Consider the following 27,407-nt stretch of genomic DNA (forward strand, 5'->3'; position numbering starts at 1 on the left):
CCCGTGTGCCCCCTTACTACAGCCAACCACTATTCTGACCTTGATCATCCTAGATGAGTTTGCCTGTTTGTGAACTTACAAATCACAATGTATGTATCCATTCCCCTGTTGATAGGCATTTGAGTTATTTTCAGTTTTTCACTATTATGATCAGAGCTGCTGAGAACATTCTTGTACATAACTTTATGTGGAAGTATGCATTCTTTTCTCTTAGGTACATACTCATATATGCTAGGGCACAGGCAGGTATACATTCAGTGTTAGTAAACACGGCCAAGCTGTTTTCCAATGTGGCTAAACTATTTTACATCCCCAAAGGATTTTAGGCACAAATAAGTCAGATATCCAATCAAATAAGGCTCCCTTCCCCTAATACCTTTTCTTGTAATTTAGCATTTGAATTTTCTAAATCCACTTGCATATTTGACATTTCATCTGTCTTCTCAGAAACAATCCCTCTGAGTTGATCAATAATTTCCTGGTGCTCTTTTAGATGCATGTGAGCAATTCTTAGTTCCTCTCGTTTGTCCAGATTCTTTATCATTAGAGAATTTTAAGAACAGTGACATATCTTAACGCTAACTGGTATTTTTTTAATGAAAATGATGTATTTTCTTAGTAAAAATAATAAAACTATTACTTCTTACTCTACATCTTTGTTGTTAGAAAGTTACAAGCTTTTCCTCCCTGTCCCCACCTCCCCACAACCAACTCCGACTTCCCAGAGGCAAACACATTACACACGTACTATTCTACAGGTTGTTTTTCCCCCTAAGGGTTATTTTGGGCTTCCATATTAGGACATGCAAATCTATTCCATTGTTTTATTATGTGCTGCATAGTATTCTGACATATTGCTCATGTTTACCCAGTTTCCTTCTGATGGACATTTTGATTGTTTCCCATTTTTTATTACAAATTGCTACAATGAACAACCCTACGGTGTGTATTTGTGTATGTGTGTATATAAATATATATATTTCTTTATCTTAACAACTGATTAAGTATACATGTAGGATAAAGTCTATAAAGAAAACACTGGTTACAGAACTTAAAATTTTCAAGAACAATACCATATAACGTGCCTAAAAGGTTATATCAGTTCACGCGCACCAACAGTACCACTCATGTCAAAGAAGGCTCGCTGCTGTCAGAAAACCCCACGTCTCCTCACTAGGGAGGGGAATGAGTGTAACTTACTTTAGCTTTCGTCTATCTCAGGCTTTCCCTGAGCTGGTCTTGCTCCATTTTGAGGGTTTCCTCCACTCTTCTGAGGCCATCTCTTTCCTTAGTAACAAGTTTTATTTCTTCAAGGTTTTCAAGATGTTTCTGAGTCAACTTGAACTTCTCTGCTTCTATACTTTCCAGGGTTGAATTCTGGGCCTCTAATTGCTTCTTGAATTGCTCTGTTTGATGTGTATTTTCCTTGAGATCATTTTTTGCCTTAAGAAGTTGATGTTCTTTCTCTTGAAGTTCTTGGATCTTGAGATAATCATACAATAAATTATGATATAGATATTGATAAAAAGCCAAATAGCAGTTTCTAAATTAAGTAGGCAAATCTTTACTTGTCTTCAATTTCAGGCTAATTCATATCCTGTTTCATTACACAAAAGTCTGATTCAAACTCTCACTCAGATAACAATTAAAAAAAAATACCTGTGCTTTTAAGGCAGTATTTGTGTTTTCTAACTGTATTTGCATATTTGACATTTCATCTGTCTTCTCTGAAACAACTTCTCTGAGTTTATCAATAGTTTCTTCGTGCTCTTTCAGATGCATGTGAGCAATTCTTAGTTCCTCTTGTTTTTCCAGGTCCTTTATTTTAGAGAAAGAAAAATAATACATTCAGAGTAATACAACTTAAACAGTATGTAGAAAGGTACAGGGTAAGAAGTAAAAATTTTCCTCCCTCCTTATGCCTCCCAGTCCTCATCCTCTAAGTTACTTTTAGATGTCAATACATGCTAGATACACCACTCTGCAACTTACCCTTATCCCTAACAGGATGCTTCCAAATCAGCACCGTGCTCCCTTTCCCCTTTATCTGCGCCTAGGATTCTACCGTCTGAATGTGCTGCACTATTTAATTAGGCCGCTACTAATGGGCAGTTAGAATTTTTCCTATTTTTTTGTTTGCTTTATTTTGTTATTGCAACTTGCTGCAATGAATATCCTTCCACAAATATCTTTGCACAATTGTGGTAATGTGTGCAGGATAAATAGCTACAACTAGGGGCTGGCCCCGTGGCTTAGCGGTTAAGTGCATGCACTCTGCTATTGGTGGCCCGGGTTCGGATCCGAGCGCACACCGACGCACCACTTGTCCGGCCGTGCTGAGGCCGCGTCCCACATACAGCAACTAGCAGGATGTGCAACTACGACATACAACTATCTACTGGGGCTTTGGGGAGAAAAAGGGAAAAAAAGGAGGATTGGCAATAGATGTTAGCTCAGGGCTGGTCCTCCTCAGCAAAAAGAGGAGGATTGGCATGGATGTTAGCTCAGGGCTGATCTTCCTTACACACACACACACACACAAAAGCTACAACTGGACTTTTTGGGTCCATGAATAAACTTAGTGAAATATCTGGAAGATATTAGCAAATATGCCTCTCCAACCTTCCTGAAGGTTGGATCAATTTTACAGTCCCACCAACCCTACTGCCCATGGTTCTTGTAGGACACAACGTCCTACTTACTAGATGGGGAAAGATGGTAACTCACTCTGGTTACGGTTTCTCTGAGGTTTTCCTTGAGCTGGTCTCTCTCTACTTTGAGAGTCTCCTCCACACTCCTAAGGTCATCTCTTTCTTTTGTAACACATCTCATTTCTTCAAGGTTTTCTTGGAGTCTCTGAGTTAACCTTACATTCTCCATTTCTATATTTTCCAGAGTTGACTTTTGGGCCTCAAATTGCTTCTTCAAGTATTCCATTTCACACATTTTTTCCTGTGTCTCACTGACAGCTTCCATCTTAGGAAGCTGATGTTCTTTTTCCTGAAGTTCTTGAATCTGAGAAAATCATAGAACAAGTTAGGCCCTACGCAGAGGTTTTTAGGAAAAAGAAAATTGTTTCTACATTAAGGTAATCACCCTTACATTTAGTAATCACATTTACATTTAGACTTTACATTTTAGTCTACTGTATATAGTTTTATTCCAGCAGGATTTGAAGAACACAACAATCAGATGTCATTTTCCAACTTAACAAAACAAGACCTACCTTTTCCTGTAATTCAGCTTCTGAATTTTCTAAATCTCTCTGAATATTTGCTCCTTGATCTGTCTTCTCTGAAATATTCCATGTACTAATAGCTTCTTGGTACTCCTTAGGAAGAATATAAGTAGTTTGCAGTTCCTCTTTGATTTTCCATCCCTTTATGATTGGAAGAAAATTAATAAAACTTAACAGTGAACATCATCGTCATCATCTTAACACTATTTTTGTATCCAAAAAACATCAGAAGAGGGAAACTTACTTCACCTACAATTTCTTTAATGTTTTCTTTGAGTTGGCCTCTCTCCATTTGAAGGGCCTCTTGTGACCCTTTCAGTTCATCTCTTTCCTTAATTATAATTTTTATTTCTTCTTGACTTTCCTGATGTCTCTCAGTCAACACGAGCCTCTCGCTTTCTATACTTTGTAGTGATGAATCTTTGGCTTTGAGTTGCTCCTTTAATTGTTCTAGTTCACTTGTTTTTTCCTGAGTCTCACTGACTTCTTTGATGCTAACAAATTGTTCCTGTTTCTCATGAAACTCTTGGATCTTAAAATAGTGATAAAATAAGTTAACAGCCAAAATATACACATACATAAAACATATGTGTTTGTATATGTATGTATGTACACACATGTATGTGTGTATGTGTGTGTGTATATATATATATATACACACACACGCATTTTTTTTTTTTAAGGAAAAAAACCCAAGATGCTCTCCAAAACAATTTAGTATGTCAATGGTAGTCTTTGTAATTCAGTTTGGTCCCTCCCTCGGGTGTTCTCCCACTGTTTCTTCCCCCCAATTTCCCTTCTTCTGTAATGCATCATTGGTTGTTTCTGATTCCTTCTAAAAGCTCGACAGTTCAGTTTCTCTCTCTGAAAGACTCACTCTCAGCTTTTCAATAGTTTCCTCCTGTTCTTCCAGGTGACAACGAGCAAGTTTAAGTTCCTCTATAGTTTCTAGGTGCTTTACTATTAGAGGAAATTGTAAGAAACTTATAGAAACACTATAACTGTTACACTTTAACTCCTTTTTCCAAAGGTTTAGTTTTTACAAAAATATTTGCTTGCAAAATATTTAAAAAACCCACATAGATGGGGAAAAGGATGAAACTTACTTTAGCCATGATTTCTCTGTTTTCTTTGAGTTGGTAGCTTTCAGACTGAACAACTTCTTGCAGCAGCTGTTGGCTCTCTCTCTCCTTAGCTACAGAGCTCACGTCATCATGACTGTCTTGGGGTCTCTCAGAACATCTGAGCTTTTCCATATCTGTTCTTAGTAGTGCTGACTCTTTGGCTTGGAGTTGCTCCTTCAATTGCTCCATCTCACTCAGTATTTTCTTAATCTCATTGTCTTTTTCTTTCTTATTGAAGGACTGTTCTTGTTTGTCTTGAGGCTCTTGGATCTTAAGAGAATCATAAAACAATACAATTGATATGCAAAGATACTTTATTTTATTTTAGGGGAAAAGAAATCAGGATACTTTCTAAAACGATTAAGTCAGGATTCAATGGCTCATTTACAGAGCAATCTTTCCACTCTTCCATTATTCAGATATTTAACACTTATTTACTGAGGGCTCACTGTGTTATCAGTATCCTATTAGAGGTTGGAGATAAAATAGCAATGAGACTATTACTATTGATCTCTGTCTTTATGAGACTTATACTTTAGGCGGAAAGATAGATGTTAAGCCAAATCACACCAAACAGAGGTGCTGGGTTCTCTCAGGGTATTAGTGCAAACCTAACCCACTGTGAGTGGTTAGGAAGGGCTTCCTGCGGGGTGGAAAGCTTCAATTGAGATCTGAAGGATGAGAGCACGAGTTAGGTAAAGGCAAATATGGAAATACTACAGGTAGGGAGACCAGAACACGTGAAAGCAATGAGATCAGGAAGGCAATAGACTGGAGCTGTGGGAGCACGATGAGCAGGAGAAGAGGGAGCTGAAACAAAGCCCGAAACCAGCAAGGCTGGAGTCTAGGGCCTCACAGGCCATATGAGGGATTCTGGTCTTTGTTTCAAGAGTAACAATAAGCTATTAAAGGATTTTAAGGAGAAAAGATCACTTGGGCTCAGAATGGGGAATGAATTAGAGAAGAATAAGAATGAATGTGGGGGACCAGTTAGGAGGCGATTGCAGAAAGCCAGGGAAAAAAGAATAGCGGCTCAGATTAGGGTGTTGACAACGTGGAGAGCAAAGCGGAAGGATTTCACACACACACCTTAAAATCAACAAGGTTTGGTCCTGGATTACAGAGTGAGCAGGAAGGAAAGGATAATAGTAGGGATGATTCCCAGATTTCTGACTGAGGCATTGAGGAAGAAGGTAGTACCATTTGAGATGTGGAGGAATAGGTTTAAAGAAGGAAAGAAAATAGTTGAAAATAGTTTATTTGGCTTTATCCTTTCCTATAATTTAGCATTGTTTTCTCTAAATCATTTTGAATACTTAAGGAAACAGTGGGGCCAGCCTGGTGGCATAGTGGTTAAGTTTGCGTGCTCCACTTCTGTGGCCCAGGGTTCGCAGGTTTGGATCCCAGGTGCGGACCTACACACGGTTCATCAAGCCATGCTGTGTAGGCATTCCACATACAAAATAGAGGATGATTGACACAGATGTTAGCCCAGCGACAATCTTCCTCAAGCAAAAAGAGAAAAGATTGGCAAAAGATGTTAGCTCAGGGCCAATCTTCCTCACCAAAACAAACAACAACAAAAAAGAAAATACCTGTCTTCTCTGAAACATTTTCTCTCCGTTTCAATAGTTTCTTAGTAGTTATGAGCAATTTTTAATTGTTCTGTTTCCAATCACTTCATAATTAAGAGACTTTTAAAGAAAATTGGTAGTAACATAACCATAACACAAATGCCCCTTTTCCCAAAGACTTGATTCTTATAAAACTCTTATTAAATGGGAGGAAAGGATGACTTACTTTAGCCAAAGTTTCTTTAACGTCTTCTTTCAGCTGCTCACAATCAACTTTAAGTGCTTCTTTTATTATTTTAAGGTTGTCTCTTTCCTCAGTTAGAGATTTTATTTCTTCAGGACTTTCTTGAAGTTTTTCAATCAACCTGAGCCTTCCCATTTCTGTGCTTGCCAGTGTTGCTGAATCCTTGGGTTTGGATGGTTCTTTCAATGGCTCCAGTTCATCCATCATTTCCTGAGTATCACTGACTTCTTCCACATTAGGAAGCCCTTGGATCTTGTGAGATTCATAAAATACCAAAGTTACTATCTGGAGAGCACTGTCATAAGTTTTTAAAGGGAAAAGATCAGGATACTTTCCATAGCAATGAAAGTGATCTTGAACCCTCACGGCCTACTACAATTACAATTACAAACTCCTATTTATTCATTTTCCCTTGATTCCTACTAAAGCTATTCATGACTTTTCTGCTAGTCATATTCTGTCATAATTTTCTTTTCCTCCAGCTTATATCCAAAGTGAACTAATCCTTACAATTTCCCAACAAATTGTTAATTCAGTCAGTTGCATGCTTCATTTCTATACTAGTTCCCAAATGCTAGAGGAGAAAAAAATCATAGTTGAGCAGATTATACCCCAATAAATGACTGGGTCCCATTCTCAGATGAGCTCCAATGCTATGTCTCAATTTTTTTACGTGTACAGATTGATTCCCCTTTCCCATGATCATTAGTGGTACCAGGTAAGTTTGCATGTCATATTTCTGCACTTAACATACTGCAATTGAAGGATTTTTTACTAGGGGGTAAAGAACAATGTCTCACTCATAGCCATAGTCTCAATGCCTGGCACACAGTAGGCTTTTAACACAGGTTGGTCCAGTTATCCCAAAGTTTCATTTTCTCCGTAGCATTTGCCATTATCTCAAATTATCTCATTCACTTGGTTGCTTATTTATCAGTTACCTCCTTCCACTACAAAGTAAGCTCCATGATCACAGAGAATTTGTCCCCTTTGTTGCCATTTTACTTCTATAACCTAGGACTGTGCCTGCCACAGTAGACAGTCAACAAATAATATCCAATAAATGAATGAACCATACCTCAGTAACTACTTACTGCTTATCTTTCCTTCAAAGGAAAAAGAAAGGAAGAAAAGACAAACCTTTTCTTGTCATTCAGTATTGGATTTTTCTAGGTCCTTCTGAATATTTATTATTTGAGCTGTCTTCCCAGAAACATTTCTTCTTAGTTCGTCAATAGCTTCTGGGTGTTCTTTTAGATGCATGTGAGCAATTTTTAGTTCTTCTTTTGTTTCCAGACCCTTTATTGGCATGTGAAATTTAAGGAATATTTTAACATCATCATCTTAACACCCCGTCCCCCTTCCCAAATGGCTGTTTTAAAGAAACATTTAATAGATGAAGAAAAGGGTATGACTTGCCATAACTTCAATTTCTCTTACATATTCTGTAAGTTTCTCTCTCTCTATTTCAAATGACTCCTGTAATTCCTGCAGATCATTTCTTTCTTTGGTTATGGATTTTATGTCCTCATAATTTTCACGAGGTTTCTGAGCCAACTCTAGCCTCTCCACTTCCATATGTTCCAGTGTTAGTTCTTGGTTCCTTAATTCATTCTTTAAATTCTCCATTTCATTCATCTTTTTCTGCATCCCACTCATCTCTTCTTGTACACTAAGAAGTTGTTGCTGTTTTTCTTGGAGTTGTTGGCTCTTAAGAAATATAGTTTTTATTATTACCATTTTGCTATATTATCTTAAAATTCTTATGTAAAATGCACTTTGCTAAACTGAAAGAATTATTATCACAGCCCTGTCTACTACCCCAATGTAAACAGACAAGTAGCATTAAAAGTAAAGTAACTTTCTAGGCATAGTGTCTGTACTGGGTCGAATAGTGTCCCACCCAAAATTCAAGTCTACCCAGAACCTCAAAATATGACCTTATTTGGAAATAGGGTCTTTTGCAGATGCAATTAGTTAAGGATTGAGAGGCTATTCTAACTGGACTAGAGTAGGCCCTAAATCCAATGAGAGTGTCCTTATAAGAGACAGGAAAGGACACACAGAGACATAGAGAAGATCATGTGAAGCTGGAGACAGAGATGGGAGTGGAGCAGCTACAAGCCAAGGAATACTGAGGACAGCTGGGAGCCAAGGACAGCAAGAGGCCAGGAAGGACTCTTCTCTAGAGACTTCAGAGGGAACATGGTCCTCCAACACCTTGATTTTGGACTTCGAGGATCCAGAAATGTGACAGAATAAATCTCAGCTGTTTTTAAGCCACCAAGTTTATGGTAATTTGACACAGAAGTTCTAAGAAACTAATATAGTGTCACTAGGTTAATCAAGGAGGCAAAGTGAAAATGAGAAAAATTTAAAAAGAAAAGAGACTGACTAAATATACAGATGTAGCTGTCAAATAAAATGTAGTTCTTCATCTCTTAAAAATTTTTTGGATAATTTATTTTTACTTCCAATAAGGTCTTTAGGGGGTGGCCCACACAAACACTGAGGCATTAACTTTTACATAAGGCTATTGATTTTACCTCTTTAGGAGGAGTGTGAAACAGGAGGTTTTAGTAAACTCAATTAGGTTATAGTGAAAGGGATAAGAATTAAGAGCACACATATTGAGAAAAAAACACTCCACAGAAGCACAATGGAAACAACAATATATTATTTATAACGCATGTGGCACTGTTCTTAGAATAAACAGAAAGATCTCAGTGGGTGCATTTTAGAATTACTAGAGCAGTACAATTGTTATAAGAGTCTTAGCTCTTAGACAAATATATTACAACAGCACCTTACTTCTATAAAAGAAATGATTCAGGAAATTGCAAATATCTAAGAGATGGTAGTAGCGCTAAATCTTACATTTTGGAGAATGACAAATACAGCTCTCTCAGGGCAGGAGCTTTGTTTTATCGACTAATGGATCTTAAGCACCCAAAACAGTGCCTGGCCCACAACAGTCCTCAATAAATATCTGATGAGTGAAGATATCATGAGGAGTTCAGATGAACCAAGGACCTCTCTCATCTAAAGACTCCAGGATAATACAATCCTCGCAAAGGACGTTAGTTAAGATCTTCATGTGAGCTGAAACTGTCCAAAACATTAGCACTGACACTTGTCCATCTGGGAGGCATGTGCTATTTCCGGAATTTAGGTCTACTGGAATCAACATTTATTATCAAAAACAAAAAGTTTAGTCGGGAAATATAGCCAGGAAGATAACTTTAAAAGTTCACCTTTTCCTTTAGCTTTTCTTCAGCTTCTGCCAGTTGCTCACAGGTCCTGTAAAGCTCTTCCTCTTTCTTTATGGTATGGTTCTTTTCTTGAGCAACTATCTCTTGTTGCTTTTTAAGCTCACCTCCAAGAATTCTTAACTCTTCCTGGTTTTCAATGGTCTAGAATGTTAAAATCATTGAGATTAAAATAAACACTAGCTTACATTTAAGAAATTAGGTAGAAATCAGCATTTACCTCAGCTTGAAAATGGAGAAATCGTGGCAAACTATATTGGAAAAGACTAATTTAAAAAGAAAGTGAGTCTTTATTTTAATCATGTAAATGCCAAGAATCGGCTTTCTTATGCTGTTTCTTTATTGCTCAACTTACATTCCTATCATGAGAACTAGAACTGGATCTAGCATTCTATCATGAGAAGTTTGCTCGTTTTCTACCCCTGAGCCAAAAGAGACAGTCTATGCTTTCATCGACTGACGGTGAGACTACAGTTACGGACTTTTCGTACGCTGGGACGGCTTTGGTTCTGGGCATTGATTCTGAGCAAGCTCAAAACAGCAGCTGTCCTCTGCTAGCAGGACTTGGGCTAATCTTAGTTATTATGCTTAAACAGTGACATTCTCAAGTATCAAGACCAAAAAACATTACAAGCCAGAGCCTGAGGAGAGAATATGACTTTTGTCTGTATTCTTATTTATATTCAGCTCTTTTGACCAAACAGACAATCCCAAGAAACACGAAAAATTACACAGAAGGTCAGGTTCTACTGTGATCCACAGCAAACTTCTCAAAATATTAATTTCAACCTATTACACACTATACTGCCCCTAAATACAGACACAAAAACTAAAGTAGGTTTGAAAATACTGACAAACATTAACGACAATTAAACATCAAATTAAAAAAAATTACAACAGCATAAATAAAAGAGAAACATTTTGGAACAAATTAACAAAATAGGTACAAGACCTGTGCACTGAAATCTATATAACACATCACTGAGAGAACAGACAGTTTATAGAAAGATACACAATAAGCACATGAAAAGATGCTCAATATCTTTAGTCATTAGGGAAAGGCAAATTAAAACAATGAGGTTAAACAATGGCTAAAATTAAAAACGCCAATAATATGAAGCGTTGGTGAGGATGTGGAGCCATCAGAATTCTCTTAATTTGCTGATGAGAATTAAAATGGTACAACTACCTTGGAAATGAGTCTAGTAAATTCTCATGAAGTTATATATACAACTCCCTATGACCCAGCTATTCCATTTAGATACTTACCCTAGAGAAATAAAAAACATACGTTCATAAAAAGATTTGTATAAGAATGTTTACAGAAGATTTATTCAAAATAGCCAATAGTGGAGATAACTCAAATTTCCATCAATAGGAGAAAGGCTACACAAACTGTGGCCTATTCATACAATGGAATAGTACCCAGCAATAAAAAGGAGTGTAGAAAGAAGTGAGACACAGAAGAGCACATGCTGTGTGGTTCTATTTGTGTGAAGTTCTGCAAGAGACAAAGTGATTTGAGGTGGAAAAACATCAGGACAGTGACTCTGCGGGGCAGAGGGTGAGATGAGGATTCATGGGGTGGAGGTGTGAGGGAATTTGTTGGGGGTGGAAGTGTTCTGTATCTTGACTGGGGCAGAGAGTACACAAGTAGCCACATTTGTCAAAAGTCATCAGACTGGATGGACATTTGCTTCTGATACACTTATTGCATGTAAATGATACCTCAATAAAGTTATAAAAACCTGAAACACACAAAGACAAAAACACATTGCCAAGTACACAGTGCTGAACCCACCATGTCAATACTCTCCCTCAGATCAGTCTTCAGTTGCTCCTTTTCCACGGTAACGTGCTCTAACATTTGTCGCAGTTCTTTTTTCTCCTGTATTAAAGAAAATATCTTTCTCTGTTGTTCAACTAGCTCATTATCAACATCTGCAGTCAACACTTGGGTTTTTTTGGCTTTCAAATTCTGTTTTTTATCTATGCCCACCATCTAAAATATAAATACATTGGAGAAGAATTTCTTAGTAACAGTTTTAATAATAATAAAAATAGCCAACACACATTACTTATTATGTACCAGGCCCTATTTTCAGATGCTGACACATTTAATCCTCACTATAACCTTATGAGGTAGCTACTATTATCATCTCCATTTGACAGGTGAAGACACTGAATCCCAGAGAGGACAGGTCACTTGCCCATGGTCACTCAGAGACGTAGAGTCATGTTGTGAGCCCAGTGCTCTGGCTCTGGAGTTTGTGCTCTTGTGCCTGTGCACTGAGAAGAGCTACCTGGACAGCTACAGACGACCCACACTCACCTTCACGTCAGACGGGTTAACGCGACTTTGTGAAGGAGTGAGCCACCTTAAACTCTCCCTCTTTATTTCTTTCCTTCAAAAGCTGGAAATCATAACCTATGCCCTACTCCCTACTTTATTTTCAGAGTTTTATTATATAGAAGAGAGCACAAGAGTTTTCTTAGAAACATATTTCATATTATAGTAGCATAATTCATCTTTTCTTAATACATACTTTTCATATACTGCTTAAGAAAAGCATGTTACATAAATTCATTTATCCATAAATAAGTCTTAACCAAAGGGAACCTAATACATGGACTCCTTGGTAAAAGGAGACAAAGACTGACGTTACAAGTGTGGATATGAAATTAGGGTATCAGCATATAATCCTATACTAGCCCAGTAAAAACTCTCAGCTCCCTGTTAGCCACAGATGTTTGAAAAAGTTTTTATAATAATCTATATTTACATTAGGAAAAAAAAGAAGAATAAAAAAAGTCATCCAATGACACCAACTTTACATAACCACTATTAGAATTCTGGAATATTTCAGAGTTTTGTCCATTGAAATTTTTTTTTAACATTGCAATTATGATTAATTTGCATACATATAAGATCCTTTTTAGCTTTACTTTTCCACTTAGATTAGATGATATGCATTTTCCCATGCTGTTACATAATCTTCAAATTATAATTTTTAGTAGCTGCTCGATTTTCTAGAGTGGCTATGGACAAACCATATTTTACTTACCTACCCCCTTACTGCTGGCAATAGGCACGAGCTTCTGACAATGGTGAGCACAGAGCTAACCACTAACTACATGAGAAATTAAGGCGGGGAACACAGTCTTTGGGACTAGCCTGTCAGATACTATAATGCAGAATCTTGCATCTTTACTCTTAAATATGGGAATATGTACAAAAACAAAGCAGAGTGAGACAAAGTTCAAAACTGAACGCAGCCTAGAAAGTATTTCAGCTACCATGGTTATGAGCAAATCTAATAGCTCTAATTATTAAATAACGAAAAAACCTGTGTCCTTTATATGAGAATAAGACAACTAATCACAAAGTTTAAAGTTTCTGTTGAGATACACTAGAGAAACTCACTTCCAGAGAAAGACACATCAAGCAGGACTGAAAACGGGCACTCCAAGAGGAGATGAGAGACCTACTAATGCCACCCTCTGGTGCTCCGAAAACCACAGGGGCCTCTGGAAATGCCCAGACACACTCCTTTATCCACATGGGTGATTCCAGCAGGAACACGCTATCACAAGACCAAGCTGATTGCAGCCTGCCATTGCAGTTATCAGAAACCCTGATGAACAGAACGGCCCCAGAGAACTCCCAGTCAGACCCTTTTATCAACACAGATGATTCAAGCATGAACTTAATACCACAGACGGGCTGGTCCCAGTGAGTGTAACTCTCCTCTTCCCTCACTCCTCCTCTGCTGCCCCTTCTCAGGGGGCCCTGTGACTGCATTTTGCATTTGTTTAAAAGCAGCTACTGACTGCTGTATCTTATTTTCAAAAGTCTATTTAAAAAACTTTCCCCTTATAAAAGTGGAAGTTATAAATTTTAAATCAAGGTCAAGTGTCTTTGGCCCATGTTTGATCCACATTATAGACAAGCTGAGAACACAAGATATAGAGCAAGTGAAAATGCCTTCTAGGAGAGAATGACTGAAGCATAGGCAGAGAGGAAGAGAAAGCTGTTCCAAGGCAGGAGTATTGTCCCCCAGGGTAAATGGGAAAAAAGAAGCTCATTATAGACAGTAATAGTCTGTAAATGTACATAGAGATTTATTTACATAAGTTGGATCTTACTGAATTATTCTACAGTATGTATTTGTTTTTATTTAATAATGTATCCTGGAGACTTTTCCATTTGTATATAATGTCTACTTTTAAAAAGTTACATGACTGTACAAAATTCAGTTGCATTTCTATACATTAACAATAAACAATTAAAAAAGGAAATTGGGAAAACAATCCATTTACAAGAGGACCAAAAAGAATAAAATATTAGGGAATAAACTTAACCAAGAAGGCAAAGGCATGTACAATGAAAACTACAAAATGTATGTGAAATAAATTAAAGACAGATAAATGGAAAGACATCTCAGGTTCATGGACTGGAAGACTTAATACTGTAAGATGTCAACACCACCAAAGCGACCTACAGACTTAATGCAGCTCCTGAACAAGCCTGACACTCAAGGCAGTTCCCGCACAAGCCTGACACTCAAGGCAGTTCCCGCACAAGCCTGACACTCAAGGTAGTTCCTACACAAGCCTAACATTTAATGCAGTTCCTATACAAGCCTAACAGCGTTCTGCAGAAAGAGAAAAATCCACCCTGAAATCCATATGGAGTCTCAAGGGACTCCAAACAGCCAAAATAATCTCAAAAAAGAAGAGAGCTGAGGTCTCACACTTCTTGATTTCAAAACTTACCAGAAAGCTATTGTAATCAAAACAGTGCAGTACTGGCATAAAGACAGACATACAGACCAAGGAAATAGAATACAGAGCCCAAATATAAACCTCTGCATACATGGTCAAATGATCTTTGACAAGGATGTCAAGACCACTCAACAGGAAAGGACAGTCTCTTCAACAAATGGTGTTGGGAAAACTGGATATCTCGCACAGAAGAATGAAGCTGGGCCCTCACTTTACATCATATAAAAAAATTACCTCAAAATGGATCAAAGACCTAACCACAAGAACTAAAACTGCAAGACATTTAGAAGAAAACATTCGGGGGCTGGCCCAGTGGCGTAGTGGTTAATTTGGCGCACTCCACCTTGACAGCCCAGAGTTCACTGGTTCAGATCCTGGGCATGGACCTATGCACCGCTCATCAAGCCATGCTGTGGCGGTGTCCCACACACAAAATAGAGGAAGATGCGCACAACTGTTAGCTCAGGGCCAATCTTCCTCTGCAAAAAGAGGAATATTGGCAATGGATGTTAGCTCAGGGGTGAATCTTCCTCACCAAAAAAAAAAAAAAAAAAAAGAAGAAGAAAACCTGGGAGAAAAACTTCATCACATGGGTCTTGGCAATGATTTCTTGGATATGAAACCAAAAGCACAGACCACAAAAGCAAAAATAGATAAACTGGACTATATAAAAATTAAAAACTTCTGTGACAGAGTGAATTGCCTAATTCGCTCTGTGAATTCACAGAGTGAAAAGGCAACCTATGGAATGGGTGAAAATATTTGCAAGTCATACAACTGATAAAGGGTTAATATCCAGACTATATAAAGAACTTCTACAACTCAACAACAAAAGACTAAGAACCCAATTTAGGGCCCAGCCCCATGGCTGAGTGGTTAACGTTCTGTGCATTCTGCTTTGGCGGCCCAGGTTTGTGGGTTCGCATCCCGGGCATGGACCTAGTCCACTCACCAGCCATGCCGTGGCAGTGTCCCACATCCAAAAAAATAGAGGAAGATTGGCACAGATGTTAGCTCAGGGCTAACCTTCCTCAAGCAAAAAAGAGGAAGATTGGCAACAGATGTTAGCTCAGGGTGAATAATCCTCAGCAAAGAAAAAAAAAAAAATCCCATTTAAAATCGTAAAAACTAAATAAAATACTTAGGCATAAATGTAGAACTCTAAAAAAAAACCCCGGGGCCGGCCCGGTGGCGTAAGCGGTTAAGTGCGCTCGCTCCACTGCGGCGGCCCAGGGTTCGCCTGTTCGGATCTTGGGCGTGCACCGACGCACCGCTTGTTAAGCCATGCTGTGGCGGCCTCCCATATAAAGTAGAGGAAGATGGGCACGGATGTTAGCCCAGGGCCAGTCTTCTTCAGCAAAAAAGAGGAGGACTGGCATTGGATGTTAGCTCCGGGCTGGTCCTTCTCACCAAAAAAAAAAAAAAAACCAATTTAAAAATGGGCAAAAGGGCCTGGCCTGGTGGTGTAGTGGTTAAGTTTGCACGTTCCACCTCGGCGGCCCGGGGTTCATAGGTTTGGATCCCAGGTGCAGACCTACACACCGCTCATCAAGCCATGCTGTGGCAGACATCCCACTTACAAAATAGAGGAAGACTGGCCTAGATGTTAGCTCAGGGCTAATCTTCCTCAAGCAAAAAGAGGAAGATTGGCAACAGATGTTAGCTCAGGGCCAATCTTCCTCAATAACAACAAAAAAATTGGGCAAAAGACTTGAACAGATATTTCTGTAAAGAAGATATATAAATAGCCTACAAGCACATGAAAAGATATTCAACATTACTAGTCATTAGGGCAATGCAAGTAAAAACCACAATGAGATATCAACTCACAATTATTAAGACAGCTACTATGAAAACATCATAAAATAATATGTGTGGGTAAGGATTTGGAGAAATTGGAATCCTTGTGCACTGTTGGTGGGAGTATAAAATGGTGCAGCCACTATGGAAAACAGTATGGCAGTTCCTCAAAAAATAGAAAATAGAATTACCATATGATCCAGTAAATTTGATTTCTGGATATATGTCCAAAATAATTGAAAGAAGGATCTCTTTGTACACCCATGTTCATAGTAGCATTATACCCAATAGCCAAAAGGTGAAAGCAATCTAAGTGTCCATTGATGGGTGAATGCTTAAACAAAATGTGGTATATACATACAATGGAATATTATTCAGCCCTAAAAAGGAAAGAATTTCTGATGTATGCTACAACATGGATGATCCTTGAGGACATTATGTTAAATGAAATAAGCCAGTCACAAAGAGACAAAATACTGCATGATTCCACTCATGTGAGGTATCTAGAGTGGTCAAATTAATAGAGACAGAAAGTGGAATAGTGGTCGCTAGGGGCTGGGGAGGAGGAGAATGGGGAGTTGTTTGATAGGTATAGAGTTTCAGTTTCGCAAGATAAAAAGAATTCTGGAGATTGGTGGCACAACAATGTGAATGTACTTAACACTACTGAACTGTTTGTTAAAAATGATAAAGTTGGTAAATTTTACGCTATGTATATTTTACCACAATTAAAAATACAAAACAAACAAAAATAAATTTATATATACATGAACGACTACTCCTCCAAGCTATGCATGTATCAAAGATTATTTCACCTATTGATGAATGTTTTAAATTCCTAGTAGTAATTATTCTGGATTAAATAGTATTAAGTATAATAAAAATGAAAAATAGTACAAAAAATTCTGCTGATAATATACATAAAAGGCATTTTGAAAAGTAGAAATGTATAGTAAATGAATCAATTGTATAAAATTACAGGCAATCCCCTGTTATGGATTGAATTGTGTCCTCCCAAAATTCATATGTTGAAGCTCTAACTCCCAATGAGACTGTATTTGGAGAAAGGGTCTTTAAGCAGGGCAATTAAGGTTAAATAAGGTCATAAGGCTAGGCCCTAATCCCAAAGGACTGTGTCCATTTAAGAAGAGGAAGAGACACCAGAGCTGGCTTTCTCTTGGCTCATGCACAGAAGAAAGGCCACGTAAGGCACAGAAAGGTGACACTTGCATGCCAGGAAGAGAGGGCTCACCAGAAACTGATTTTTCTAGCACCTTAATCTTGGACTTCCAGCCTCTACAACTGGGAGAAAGTAAATTTCTGCTGTTTAAGCGACTCAGTCTGTGATATTTTGTGATGGCAGACTAATACATCCCCCTTTTTAAAAAAGTCATCGTTAGCATCCTAGCCTTTCTTGTCTCTAATTAAATACCCAGTGAAGCAGTTATTCTCAGGTCTCAGGACAAAACAAACCATACTACCTAGAATGAATTAAGGTGAGATTTCAGCATCTAACAGTAAAAGTATAGCTCAGCTCCAGAAATAGACATCAATACAACATACACATCGATTTTGTAGTGAACTCTGAACTAGTATACAAAATCTGATACAAAACAAATATTTTAGCCATAATTAATAATAAGCACTCAATCTTTCTTACATTCTTATAATTCAGAGGGGCATTTAAACATGTTTAAAATACACCAGGCCTCAGAAAATATCAGCTCAAAGTTTGACCTAACATTTTTTGCCTTTTCCAGTTGATTGTAAGCAGTTATATCTGAAGTTATTTCAAAGACATTAGGGCTAATCCTGTAAACTATTATTATTCACTGTGAATAATAAATAAGATTGAGATTACCATTACGTACTTAAGTGTTTGAGGTTAAGGAGAAAGCTCATATAACAAGTATATGAAAACGCTGAACAGAAACACCCTTTACCTTTTCCAGAAGTTCATCCTTAGTTTCTCCTTTGTTTTCCTCTATATGCAAATTCCTGGAAGTTTCCTCAGAAATTTTCATTGTTAGTGTGTTAACTGTTTCTTGGTGTTGTTTCAAAGACTCAAGAGCATTTAGTAATTGTTCTTGGGTGTCTATGTTTTCTTTGTCAGAGAAACAGAACACAATTTCAATTAGAATAACGTGAAACAATGAAGGTAATTTTGTAGCTACTACTTGATCATAAATAATAAATGATGGCTCCTGTAATGTTTTTAAAGAGGCTCTGAGTTTTCAAAGTTTAATCAGTCAAAGGCTTACCATGTTTACAGTATCCTCAATGTCACGTTTGAGTTGGTCCCTCTCAATTCGCAGGCTGTCTAGGAGTTGTTTTAGGTCATCCTTTTCTTGGGTTAAGGTTCTTACTTCTCCGAAGGTTTGCTGAAGTTTCTCAGTAATCAGCGTCTTTTCCCTTTCAACCGTTTGAAGCCTAGAATTTCTACTTTCTAATTGTTGCTTCAGCTCTTGCACTTCGTTTAACCTTTCTTGACTCTCAGTTGTTTTCTGCTGAAGTTCTTGGGTTGTGTGAGAAAGCTTTAAAATAAAAAAAAGTAACTGTGAGAATGAGAGCCTTCTGTGGCCTCTATATGGAAGCCAGACCCCAGAAGACTAAAGACCATTTCCATAGAGGGTGTCTTGTACCAACCTCTACGTTCAAAGCATCCAAACTTAAACCAAGTTTTTGAGCTTCTTTAGCGAGATTCCTATTTCCTGACTCATTCTTGCATTCTCCTCAAGGACCATCTCATACTTTTGCTCAAATTCAATATGATGATTTTTAAAATCTTGGAATTCTTGATCAGTTCTTTTATAATTCAGCTGGGTAGTTGCTAGGTCATTTTTAGTTTTCCCCATTTCTTCAAGTAAATCTTGAATTCTACTCTCTTTATGAACTAATTCAGAAAACCATTTGTCTCTTTCTGATGTTATTATATAGAGCTCTTCAGATTTATCATGTATCTATGGAAAAGAAATAAAATTTAGCTGTGTTAGCAACATATGATCTACTGAAGCAGTTTTCAGAAAAAAAAGCTTTCTCTGCAAAAAAGAAAAAAAGACACTGAAATTAAGCACAGATTTGACTGAGGAAAGGCAATAATTTTATTGTCACATCTTTACAACAATATATTATCCTGTTTAACACTACCAACAAAGTTTTGCTTTCTAATCTCTTTGGTTCTAGTAAGGATTTCATGGAGAAGGAGAAACACTTAATCAGGATGTCTTTATTTCCTTTTCTATCATTCTCAAGTGTTTTCTAACTTTATGGTGTGTCAGGCATTTTATGGTTTTTCTTAGAATTTGCTTATTATTTTCTTTCTAAAGCCTTTGAATGCAGCTCAGATTTCCCAAAACTTAATCCATGAATAATTTAAATAATTAAGCTTTAATTTAAAATTTAAAAATTTAAATTACATTTAAATAATTTAAACTAACCATATCCAGCTTATAAATAGTTTAATCATTGGGAAAGATTAACTAGAAGGAAGTGGGAAAAAGGGAGGAGAGCTACAGGCGAGACAGAGGAGACAGAGTGAGACAGCAGAGTTGTTGCCATCACGGGCTTAGGGCAGGAGGCAGGTCTGCGTAGCTCAGCTATTAGTTCCACCACTATGTGTTGGGCGAAAAAACAGCACGTACTTTAAAGAGTTTTTAGGATTACTAAATAAAACAATGTTGCTCAAGTTCTTCAGTATGATGTTCATCATGTAATAAGTACTCAAATTCCTGTTATTTTTATATCTTTCAGAGGGGTAGAGAAAGGAAAGGCTGGCAGAAGGGTTTATAGAATTGTTCACTAGGCTGCAAGATTCACACCGACCTCTAGAACTTTACCAATGCCACCCTCTGTACCTCCTCACTCTCCTTTATTCAACACAGTGATACGACTAGAGCAACAACAACAACAGAGATGAAGACTAAGCGTGGGCCACAGAAGTCTGCAAACACAACATCTGAGAACTAGAGAAACGGCTGCTACGCAGATCCCATTACCAAGGATACTGGTAAATATACTTTGAAAGTATATTTTCTCATCCAGTAGTATAAGAACAAATTAGAAGAGGAAATATATTCATTTCTATTGCTAACAAGCAGGGTCAAATGTTTACAGTCTCTTCACCGTTACTTTAAAATAAACTATGGCAAAATATTTAAGGCATTATTGCAAAGGTTTTTATTTCAGAATAAGAATTATTTGCTTAAGAACGTATTTACCATTTTCCTTAGCATTTCTACTTCTGAAGGTAAAGATTTCAATCCTGAGAGCAAATTAACTTCTTTACGCAAAGCTTCATTTTCTTTAACTTCTTTACTCAGTTCTTTCTGGAGATCAGTAATCTTTCTTCCCGATTCCAAACTACAGAGCAAATCTAGGATATTTTTGGTAAAATAATAAAACCACTTGCAGTTATTGGGACAATCTAAACTACGTACAAAGTTAGATTATTTAATCAGATTATATAAAATTTATTAAAGAAAGAACCAATGTAGGTTAACAGGTAATCTAATTGTTAATAGTTCTTGAATCATCTTTTTCAAGGTCAGGTCCAATTTATTTGAAAAATCATTCTTAAGCCTTTACGATTTGGGGGCCAGCCCAGTGGCGTAGTGGTTGTTTGTATGCTCTGCTTCGGCGGCCAAGGGTTTGCTGGTTCGGATCCTGGGCACGGACCTACTCACTGCTCACCAAGCAATGCTGAGGCGGCATCCCATACAGAAGAGCTACAAATCTACAACTATGACACACAACTATGTACTGGGGCTTTGGGGAGAAAAAAGAAAAAAGAGGAAGACTGACAACAGATTTTAGCACAGGGTCAATCTTCCTCAAAAAAGAAACAAAAAACAAGAGGCTTAAGAGACCTATTGAAAAAAAAAAAGCACACAGATGGGTGACTTTATTAAAAAAAAACCTTTAAGATTTGAAATCCATGGAAACATTTATAAATACTGATACCAAATGATACTGAAACTTAATATTAGGCTATTTAAAAAAAATCAGAGAATAATGGATTTTTTTTTTTTGTGAGGAGATCAGCCCTGAGCTAACATCCGCCAATCCTCCTCTTTTTTTTGCTGAGGAAGACGGCCCTGGGCTAACATCGGTGTCCATCTTCCTCCACTTTATATGGGACGCCGCCACAGCATGGCTTACCAAGCAGTGCGTCGGTGCGCGCCCGGGATCCGAACCAGCGAACCCCGGGCCGCCGCAGCAGAGCGCGCGCACTTAACCGCTTGCGCCACCGGGCCGGCCCGAATAATGGATTTTTAATCATTGGAATGTAGTTGCAAAATCCTTTAGGTACTTTTCTAGAGAAAGTTGGATTTGCAAAGAGCTAAGTCTGAAATTATAAAATACCTTTTGGAACTTTGCCATCTGTAAGGGAGGTGAGTTTTGTTATTTCATTAAAAGAAGATTGTAATTCTTTCTCCAGATCAACTTGTATTTTTTTCTTTGCCTCCAGTTGGCTTTGGTATAACTGAATATCATTTTCCATTTGCTTGCATGCACTTGCAAGTTCTTTCTACGAGAGAAACAATACAAATTCACAAAAATGTACAGATCATTACAACTGCTTTACTGAAATATAACAAAAATCACTGACCATTTTCTGTTTTAGCTCCAGATTTTCACTCCTAAGACAGGCTGCTTCTCTCTTGGCATCAAGGGCTACAGCCTCAGCATCAAGCAGGGTCTGTTTCATCTGTTTCAGGTCTTGAGTGTTTTCCTCTACACACAACAAAAAGGATTTAGTGAAATCTAACTTTCTTAGAGTTGGAAAAGACTTTAGAGAACGCATACATAGACGTTATTCCTAACAAATCAAAAATAGTGAAAATATGCTAATTACCAAATGTGTTTTTAGGATAGATGAAAAGAAATGACATTTTCCAAAATAAAAATATTTTTAAAATTCTGGTTATCTTTTTCCAAATTATAAAAGCACTGTACAGAAGTATTATAATTTAAGAAACCTGTCATTGTTTAAAAAAGGTTAACACAATTGTTGTTCAGCTAGCCTGTTAAAGTTTCCTACATATTTAAATTATTCTCTCCAAAACATGACAGATGAGCAATTAATAGTTAAAATTAAGAATATTATATCACAAATTGACAAAAAAAGAAACAATGCAATAGAAAAAGAAGAGATATGAATAGGCAACTCACAGAAGAGAAAATATAAACTACTGATAAATACATAAAAAGATCCACTATCTCATTTCAAAGAGAAGTGGCATTTTAACATGACTTTAGCTGACATGAATTCAACCATACGTCCTTGGAAAAACTTTAACGCATGAATGAATGAATGAATGAATGAAGAGAAAGAAATAACAATTTTTAAAAAGTGGGCAATTCTGCTTGCCACTCTATCAGTAGACACTCCAGGATTATATGCAAGTGCCCTTCTTCCCAGGGCCTCCAAACAGTAACAACACTTTTAAAAAGAATCATTTGTCATTAATAGAAAGTAACAAAAATCACTCTGAAAAGCTCAAATGAAAACAAAAGAACAATAGAAACTAAGATTAAAAAAATTCTAGCTAGAAACCGTTGCATTTTTAAAAGGGGTGTTAAAAACTAGAATCGGGTTGGCCCGGTGGCATAGTGGTTAAGTTCGTGTGCTTTGCTTCGGCAGCCCAGGGTTCTCGGGTTCAGGTTCCGGCGCGGACTTACACATTGCGCGTCAAGCCATGCTGTGGAGGCGTCCCACATACAAAATAGAGGAAGATGGGCATGGATGTTAACTCAGTGCCAATCTTCCTCAAGCAAAAAAAAAAAAAAGAGGAAGACTGGCAACAGATGTTAGCTCAGGGCCAATTTTCCTCACCAAAACAAACAAGCAAACAAACAAAAACACATAGACAAAAAAAACCAAAAAAATACCTAGAATCAAACTGATACTTTCTTGAAGTAATCAGGTGGATTGAAAGCAAATAAAAAAATTAACAATTTCACCATGAGATTCAATGTTATTTAATGCCATGATCTGATACCAACTAAAATCATCTACAGCTAGTTTCTGAAAAATACTCACCAAACTGTTAAAACAGTTACTTAAAATATAATGAGAATGTGTTAATATTTATTAAGTAAATTTATGAAATTTATAAAATCATGCTCAATTACATGTGATATATGCTTTATAGTTCTAGTTATTTATCAACACCAACACAAGGGCACACCTGAAGAACTCACTACACACTTCTCCATACATTTATATAAAACAATTGAAAAAAATTAAAAATCTTTTTCAATTACTGGTTTTTAACGGAAGCTCACCCCTAACTTACTTACATCCAAAGAATGATGTCCTCAGCTCTCTATGAATGATTCTTTATCTGCAAAATGGCAATGATACTAATAGTCCCTTTCTCATAAAGTTATCAATAGGATTAAACAAAATACTATATGTAAAACAATTACAACCATTCCTGGCATACAGTAAGCTCAATGTAAACATTTTCTATGATAATGATGATGGTATACTATAAATGCCAAGATGATTACACAACAAAATAAACCTGATTTTTACTGATGAGTATGACAAGTCCATTTTCATATTTTCTGATTTTTGAGAGTCTATGTATTTCTGTAGCTTTTTAATCTGGTCTTCCTTTTCTCTAAGCAGCTCTACTTTTGAACTTAGTTCATTCTAAAAGAGTCAAAGGAGAATGAAACAATTTAATCAGATCTAAATTCTAAGCGATTAAAAAGAATTTACATTTAATAGTTTAGATAGTAAAATTCAAAAGTTGGTATTTAAAAACATAACTCCTATTTTCTGAAATCATGTTCAATTCCATATGATGTATATTTTATAGTTCTAGTTCCCTATCAACAGAAATACCAACATAAATGCTCTCCTCAAGATCTTGATTATACACTTCTGCATGCTTGACTAAATTCTTTAAGTTGGAAATTTCATGAATTAGTTGCATCTGTAAGAGCATGTGAACAGGCAACAGAGCAAACCAATAGTTAATAAAGCAAAAAAAAAAAAAAAAAAGATAGCATTCATTCTCTGCTTCCGAATCACTCAACACAGTAAGAAGGGACTGAGAGATCAACTGCTCAAGCTATTGCAATAGAGCATCCCATTACTTAAAAATACAAAAACATCCCCCCCAAAACCAAACCCAACTAACCAAACAGAAAATCCTAAAACCCCACAAAACGAACAGGAAAAAAACCTCAGCATGACCCAAATAACCACTGTGTCGTCTGTTAATAAAGCAACAATAATGTCGAAAGTAAATTAGTATGCATCACTTAGAGGAGATGAAGTGGTAATCAAACTTTTAGAAGACATTCTTGGAACAGATTTTTGTTTTGGGTAAGTTAAGTGCAGAAATGTAGTTATCCTTTAAGATTCTTTTTCTTCCCATAAATGATCCATCTAGCTTTACACTGGCATATTTTTTAATGAGCTGTGATCTGGAATGTAGGTTTGGATTAGGGTAGTTTCATGTGGTACCTTTACAATATCATTACCGTTCACCAAAGTTACAGAGGTACATACGGGATTATCAACTATTACCTAGTTGGTTTATTCTATAGGAAATATTGGAAAGATGATGTTATTGCTTTATATTGGTCAACTGTTTAAAAGTATAAAGAATACTTAAAGATATAAGTATTTCCATTAAAGTTTCCTTTCTATCAAAATGTCTGAAGCATTAAATATCTCAGTACCAGAAATTTTTGTGTTCAAAACAAGTAAACTACAATTTACCCAAGAGAAACATATTTTTCCTTAGACTTAAGTAATCTTCATAATCAGATGAGTCCTTAAAGAGTAAAAGCAAATTCTAGTAGAATGTAAAGGACTTACATTCTGGATGTTTCCGTCCTAACTAGTTTTAGATTTCAGACTAGTGATGACATTCCTATTTTAGGGCAGTATCATCCAATACAAATATAATGTGAGCCAAATTTGGAATTGAAAATTTTCTAGTAGCCACATTAAAGACTAAACAGGTAGGGGCTGGCCCAGTGGTGCAGCGGTTAAGTGCGTGCGCTCCGCTTCGGCAGCCCCGGGTTCGCAGGTTTGGATCCTGGGCGCGCACCAACACACCACTTGTCAGGCCATGCTGTGGCGGCGTCGCATATAAAGTGGAGGAAGATGGGCACAGATGATAGCCCAGGGCCAGTCTTCCTCAGCAAAAAGAGGAGGATTGGCATTGGATGTTAGCTCAGGGCCGATCTTCCTCACAAAAAAAATAAACAGGTAGAATTAGTTTTAATATTTTATCTAACCTAATATATCCAAAATATTATCATTTCTTCATGTAATCAATATAAAAAAAATTTTACATTCTTTTTTCATACTTAAGTCAATTCACACTGGCCCCATTTCAAGTGCTCGATTGCCACATGTGGTTAGTGGCTACCCAATTGTGCAGCAAAGTTTTAGACATTTGTATTGGTTGTAATTTAAACTGGCTCCATCTTTTACCTTTTCTTCTCTGTTTCTAACTTTTGTGCGAGAAAACTAACTTTGCCTGTTTCTAATTTTTGTGTAAGAAAAGCACATTTACCAATAAGGAAGAACTAAATATGCAATCTTAATTTTGGAAAATATTTAGAAAATAAACATTTAGAAGGAAAAATTCTCCCACATCCCATTTGAAATAGCACTTCATTTCAAGTATCGGTTCTCATAAACAGAAAAAGATGAAGCAACTTTTGCAGAGACCTGAGTCTCTGCTGACCTAACCTCCTGATGACTTGTTCAAGATGCTGAGCATAAGAAGGAAGTGTACGATATGGTCCAAAGGTAATCTGTTGCTGCATAAGAAAACACTGCAGATTTCACTGTAATTTTCAGCAGATGAAATGAAATATTTGACTTCCTAAGACAAAAATCTCCAAGTTGTGAAAATCATAAAATTCAATGAATCAAGTGAGACTGGGTAGAGGACTGAAATTTCTCTTGTTCCCTGAGCGTGAGGATACTGACCTTGTTTATTTCTCTCTAAAACTACTATTTAAAACATCCTATACTATGATATTCCCACTTGAGAATTATCCACAGCTTTGGTGATTTTTGACAAAACCCTTAGGCAAACCAGGGCAACGACACATGTCCTAAAGCCATAATTTGACTTTTACTCTTTTTTGCTTAAACTTTTCCCCAAAATGTATGTTTTGGAACCTATTTTACCGCTTACACATAAACTTATACTTTCAGTTCAAAATGGAATGGATATTGTAAAACTGTCTTTGAAAAGAGTAAGTTTTTATTACTCAATCTTTTAGGTTACCTTACAGAATCTATAATTTCAATTTGTGTCCAAATAAAACTGAAGAGAACAGGATCATTTTCCCCTTTGACTGTGGTTTAAAAAAAAAAAATCCAGATGCAAGATTCAAGTCATATATTCTGTGTTATTGTGTAATCTTTTTGTGTGTGATTCAATTCAATGAGTTTTAGTTTTTACTATTAACTGAATATATAAATGATGTAAGAAAAAATTAGAGAAATTACACACTTAGGCCCAAAGTTAATTTTATGTCATATTATTTCTAATAAGAAATACACAAAAACTTAGATGAAATTTTGGAATTAGAAGGGGCCTTGGCAAGCACTTGATCTGACCTTAAGCGTGGAGGTACACAGGAAGGATGCCCTGAGAGAGTCAGTGACTTGCTCAAGGCCTTGTCAACCATGTTCGCCGGGCTCAAGTCTGCGGTGAGCTAGGAAACGGCAAGACTGGGGCTTTACTCCAGGTAGTCTGGCTCCAGAGAACCTGCTCGTAACCACAACTCGGGACACCTCCTCTCAATATAACCCAGTTCTACTGACTGAAGTCCACTGCTTTTATCATGACATTTTGCATTTTGTCAATTTTAAAACAAGGTAAACAAAACCCTGTGGAGAACTTAGACTTTTGCCTCTTAGGAAATAATACCTATGAAATGTAGGATTAATTAATTTGTAGGTAGAATGGAAATAATAGTTTTGGCACAGAATTCTTTTTTCCTTTGAAAAAGGAAAAGGGTGAGAAACTAAACAATGATACTGAGGAAAAAGGATTGTGTCCCTTTGGGCTATTCATATAGAAATCTGAGAAGTAACTGCAAATTAACTCATATTCTAACTACACCAAACACTGGCTCTTAATTTTGGAGGCAATCATGGATCACCTCACAAGTGTGATAACAGCTATGGATTCTTGTTCCAGAAAAATGCATATGCATTAAAAAATTCTGAATAATTTCATAGTGTCTATAAACTCTAGGTTTCTGCACTAAGAAATTTCTCAAATCTTTTGGACAATTTCTGAGTCTCCAAAGTCTGATGGTGTTTGGATTAGCTTCTCTTACCATGTAGCCTACCTAACATTATACACTTAGAAAATTTAA

The 27,407-nt window shown here is 36.9% G+C and overlaps 1 protein-coding gene across 1 annotated transcript in view; it reads right to left on the reverse strand.

Moving 5' to 3' along the window:
• The window catches only part of CENPE (centromere protein E), a 77,442-nt gene that overhangs the window by 28,960 nt on the left and 21,075 nt on the right, over nucleotides 1-27,407 (reverse strand). Inside the window, 21 exon segments of the mRNA XM_058546355.1 lie at nucleotides 377-535; nucleotides 1,201-1,482; nucleotides 1,660-1,818; nucleotides 2,728-3,015; nucleotides 3,227-3,379; nucleotides 3,483-3,770; nucleotides 4,345-4,632; nucleotides 6,163-6,465; nucleotides 7,321-7,479; nucleotides 7,600-7,890; nucleotides 9,435-9,593; nucleotides 11,251-11,451; nucleotides 17,978-18,138; nucleotides 18,292-18,568; nucleotides 18,681-18,739; nucleotides 18,742-18,994; nucleotides 20,252-20,406; nucleotides 21,396-21,561; nucleotides 21,643-21,765; nucleotides 23,575-23,694; nucleotides 23,894-23,980. Coding sequence (XP_058402338.1) covers nucleotides 377-535; nucleotides 1,201-1,482; nucleotides 1,660-1,818; nucleotides 2,728-3,015; nucleotides 3,227-3,379; nucleotides 3,483-3,770; nucleotides 4,345-4,632; nucleotides 6,163-6,465; nucleotides 7,321-7,479; nucleotides 7,600-7,890; nucleotides 9,435-9,593; nucleotides 11,251-11,451; nucleotides 17,978-18,138; nucleotides 18,292-18,568; nucleotides 18,681-18,739; nucleotides 18,742-18,994; nucleotides 20,252-20,406; nucleotides 21,396-21,561; nucleotides 21,643-21,765; nucleotides 23,575-23,694; nucleotides 23,894-23,980 — 4,131 coding nt within the window.

The sequence above is a fragment of the Diceros bicornis genome, chromosome 8 (assembly GCF_020826845.1).
Source record: "Diceros bicornis minor isolate mBicDic1 chromosome 8, mDicBic1.mat.cur, whole genome shotgun sequence".
Lineage (NCBI taxonomy): Eukaryota > Metazoa > Chordata > Mammalia > Perissodactyla > Rhinocerotidae > Diceros > Diceros bicornis.